This window comes from Musca vetustissima, unplaced genomic scaffold, assembly GCF_032173495.1.
Source record: "Musca vetustissima isolate MV318-11 ecotype Yass unplaced genomic scaffold, APGP_CSIRO_Mvet_v1 utg330199, whole genome shotgun sequence".
NCBI classification, from domain to species: domain Eukaryota; kingdom Metazoa; phylum Arthropoda; class Insecta; order Diptera; family Muscidae; genus Musca; species Musca vetustissima.
In genome coordinates, this window is record NW_026889342.1 from 1 (window position 1) to 4829 (window position 4829).

The 4829-nt window shown below is 36.3% G+C and overlaps 1 protein-coding gene across 1 annotated transcript; it reads right to left on the reverse strand.

Moving 5' to 3' along the window:
• Positions 1-82: 82 nt before the first annotated feature.
• LOC133337075 (seminase-like) lies at positions 83-749 on the reverse strand (the record flags this gene model as incomplete). The annotated part of the gene is made up of 1 exon (XM_061545341.1): positions 83-749. A coding segment is annotated over exon 1 (667 nt), but the record flags the coding sequence as incomplete, so codon positions are not given.
• Positions 750-4829: the final 4080 nt, after the last annotated feature.

Sequence of the window (4829 nt, forward strand, 5' to 3'; positions counted from 1 at the left end):
ATAAACTTTCGAACACTATAAACATCTGTAAAAACTGAGGTTCTTCCCACCTCCCCACATTTATAAGCAAATGCAATAATACCACACAATTCACCCAAATGCACAGCTGGACCGCCAGAATCGCCCAAGCAATGGCCTTTGGCTTCGAAACCCGAACCACAAAACATATTTTGCTCCACAAACGAACCATATTCTTTGTCACACATTTTCCTTGGTGCCATTGGCAGCAGCACAGTTCTCAATTCTTCCGACATTGGTCCACTTTCCTCCGTTTGACCCCAACCAGAAACTTGTAAAAGATCACCTTCTTCCAGGCGATGTGAACAAATTCCAATTGTTAGAATATTCACACCCACCATGGGTTCATCCAATTCGATTACGGCCACATCAGAATGCATTGTTTGTGGATTATATTCTGGATGCATTGTTATGCTCTCAATATAACGTTCCTCTCCCTCACCATCGCTAGTATTGGCACCTCCAATAACCACAACACCATCACCTTTACCACTGGGAAAACAGTGTGCCGCCGTCAGAACATATTTCGAGCTTATCAAACTTCCTCCACAAAATAAATTCCAATAATTGGCATAACGGAATTGCACCAAATATGGCGTGGCGTCAATTGTTGTGGCAATACCTCCAATAATTCGTGTTAGCTTATCACCATTTATGTTAGGACGGGGATTGGTAGAGGTGATAGATACGGCAACCAGCCATATAATAATGCTTAAAAGTTTTGTGAACATTGCCAGTGTTCCAGATGTTTATAAAAATAACTGGTATGAACAAATTTGTATGATGCCATTTTATAGAATTGATACTATTTTTTTAACAGTTGTACAAACATACGTGTATGTGTGTATACATATGTTGTATTGGATTTCTAAAGCAGTACTTAGAATTAGTTATTGTATGACGTTGTTTTATTGGGAAATGCCCTACAGCACTAGTTTGAGATCTTTGCATTTTTAGGCAGTAGTCATTGATTTATTTTAGAAGATTTTATGACGTTTTTAATTTTTTTTTTATGAAAGTTTATCAAGACGGAACACGGGGGAAGAGGATCTGTAGATGTTTAAAAAATATGTATTCATATACTTAAGTATATGTATGCAGACAGAATATGGGATATATCGGTCCATATTTAGGCATAGCTCCCATATGAGTGTACTCCCCAATTTTCGGTATTTGGGGTTATTGAGTGCATTTTTCGAACACCAAATTTCTCCACTAAAAATTATACATATAGGTCCACATTTTCTGGTAGCCACCCATACAACTGTAGCCTTCAATCCTCAGTATCTTTGAGGTTTAGGGCGTATTTTTTATTGACTGAAATCGTTGTAATTTACTACTTTGAATTCTTATTGGGTAGCAAATCTCTCCAAAAAAAATTATAAAAATAGATCCATTTTTTCGGGTAGCTCCCATATAAGGATAACAACACTATCCCCTCCCAAATTTCGATATTTTGGGGTTCTTGATTTGGTATTTTGTAGTCGTATATGGAAACAAACATCCCTTGCACAAATTAATACTATTCGCCCCCTTTTAGGGATAGTCCCCATATAACCCCCTTTTTACATTAAAATAGTTATCTGATTTGTTCCGCATTTTGGGTTTGTCCCCATATAGTCGTATTCCGCCATTGTAGAGGTGATATTATGTACTCGTCACGAATTTATCGGCACTAATTTAGGACTAGTTTCGAAATTGATCTATATCGGTCGTCAATTAGGCATAGCACCTCATATAATGATAACTACAAATTTTGGTAATTCGTACACGATGTAATCAATATTGCTTCTGCTTTAGGTATCGCCTTCAGGGACGTTCTCATACACATTTATATATTGAACAAGCAACTTCCATCCAACCCCCCGAAATAAAACCTGGGTACGTTGGTGATGGCTTCATATAACTGTGCTTTTCAGTATTTTGGGATGGTCCACCCTACCATGCGTCGTCAATATCAATACACTTTTAGGGGTTTTTAGGAAAAATCTCCATTAAAAATTGCTAAAATTTGTATGTGGTGTACATAATAGTTTACATAACTTGGTTTGTGGAAATGTCGGCATGCGTTCACTTTTTGGTATGTTCCCTATATTTATACCCTTCACCACACTGTGGTGCAGGGTATTATGTGTTTCTGCATATGTTTGTAACAGGCAAAAGGAAACGAGATAGACACATGGTTCCTTTTGAGAATATGCGTAGAATCACTTTCTAAGTCGATTTATGCATGTCCGTCCGTCCGTCTGTCTGTCTGTCCATGTTAAATTGTAAACAAAGTACAGGTCGCATTTATGATCCGAATTGGATGAAATTTGGCATAGGTCACTTATCCGGCCTAAGGACGAACCCTATTGAAATTGGGAAAAATCGGTTAAGATTTAGATATAGCTCCCATATATATATTTAACCGATTTAATGCAAACGGTCCCTATATATCTTTCGATTAGCACGAAATTTGGTACAGCCTAATCATTTAGGTCTAGAATGATGTCTGCCAAGTTTCGTGAAAATCGATCCAGATTTAGATATAGCTCCTATATATAGTTTCGTCCGATTTCATGTAAATGGTGCCCCAAAGTCCCTATATATCTTTTGATTTGACGAAATTTGGTATAACGTCCCGAATTAAGCCTAGAGTGATGTATGCCAAGTTTGGAGAAAATCGGTCCAGATTTAGATATAGCTCCCATATATAGTTTCGTCCGATTTCATGTAAATGGTGCCCCAAAGTCCCTATATATCTTTCGATTTGCACGAAATTTGCCACAGCCTAATCATTTAGGTCTAGAATGATGTCTGCCATGTTTCGTGAAAATCGGTCCAGATTTAGATATACCTCCCATATATAGTTTCGTCCGATTTCATGTAAATGGTGCCCAAAGTCCCTATATATCTTTTGATTTGCACGAAATTTGGCATAACGTACTGAATTAAGCTTAGAGTGATGTCTACCAAGTTTGGAGTAAATCGGTCCAGATTTAGATATAGCTCCCATATATAGTTTCGTCCAATTTGATGTAAATGGTCCACCAAAGTCGCTAAATATATTTCGATTTGCACGAATTTTGGCATAACGTACTGAATTGAGTCTAGAATGATGTCTGCCAAGTTTCGTGAAAATAGGTCAAGATTTAGATATAGCTCCCATATATAGTTTCGTCCGATTTCATGTAAATGGTGCCCCAAAGTCCCTATATATCTTTCGATTTGCACGAAATTTGGCATAACGTACTGAATTAAGTTTAGAGTGATGTCTGCCAAGTTTGGAGTAAATCGGTCCAGATTTAGATATAGCTCCCATATATAGTTTCGTCCGATTTGATGTAAATGGTCTACCAAAGTCGCTAAATATATTTCGATTTGCACGAAATTTGGCATAACGTACTTAATTGAGCCTAGAATGATGTCTGCCAAGTTTATTATAGATTGATTTTAAGTAATTGACGTAGGGGAGACTGGGGCACCTTCGGCATCGGGGCACCTTCGGCAATCGAGTTTTCAATATGAAGTTCTCACCGTACATCACTAGTTTCGATACATAGGTATCCAATATCGAAATAAATAACTGACACAAAGTTTGAAATTTCTAGCTAATAAGCTTATTTAGATACATAGGTTTTTGTATTTTTATAGATGTTTCTGTAATTTTTCAATTCCATTTCGTAAGTATTTCGTGTATAAAACTTTTAAAATTTTTAAGACAATATTATTAAAAAGTGGTTAACTACGATGTGTATTATTATAAAAATATTTAAAAATATAATCTTTTTGCAAATCTGATCGAAAAAAAATAAAAAAAACTATAAAAAGTACATTCGGGGTACATTCGGCATTTCAAAGTGGGGCACATTCGGCCATATACAGATTGTGCAATATTATTTCCGTAAAAGGTTTTTGAGTTTGTTTTTAAAACTAATCCTTTAATATGGTTCGAAATTGCATATATAAGATCAAACGTGCTTGTATTGACGAAAATGCGATAGAAAACCCCTATATCTGAAGAGGATCAGAATTTCAACCAGACTGATAGCGATGACAATTACCCGGCTATGACTATGGTGCCGAATGTGCCCCATCAAATGCCGAAGCTACCCCGGGTTGGGGCACATTCGGCGAATTTGACTTTTTTTAAAAAACTGTAAAATTGTTTAACTAATACTATTTTTTATATCTTTTTGGTACTATTTTTTATAATTAAGTGTCAGAGGACAAAAATCAGCCATAAAGTTGTTATATATGTTGAATAAGTACTGAGATATAGAGCTCTAAAAAAAAGTGCCGAAGGTGCCCCAGTCTCCCCTACTAAGGAACCAATAGGAACAACACGTTCTGAAATTAGTATAACCTAACCTGTGACAAGTTTGTTTGAAATTCCATATATATTTTCGCCCGATTTTAAGTAAATTGGGCATCAAACTCCTCATGTTAGTCAGATTGACATCAAATTTTGCACAACGTACAAAATTGGGCATAGAATTACGTAGTTGCGTTTTCTTGAAGTGCAGTCATAGCCCAACGGATGACCTATTTATATTTGTTTGAAGTCGATTGACATACTTTATGGATAGATCTAAGTAGATTCACATTTAGATAAATATCACATTTTTTCATCCAATTTTATGTTAATAGTCCTGTTTAATATACCCATAGTGGTGAAGGGTATCATATAGTCGGCCCCGTCCGACATTACTACTTTCCTTACTGGTTTAATTTCATGTACCTATGGCGGGGGTATCCAATGTGAGGCCCGACCGAACTTAACGCTTTTTCACCACTTATTTTTTGTCGTAAATATTCACCATGGGAAA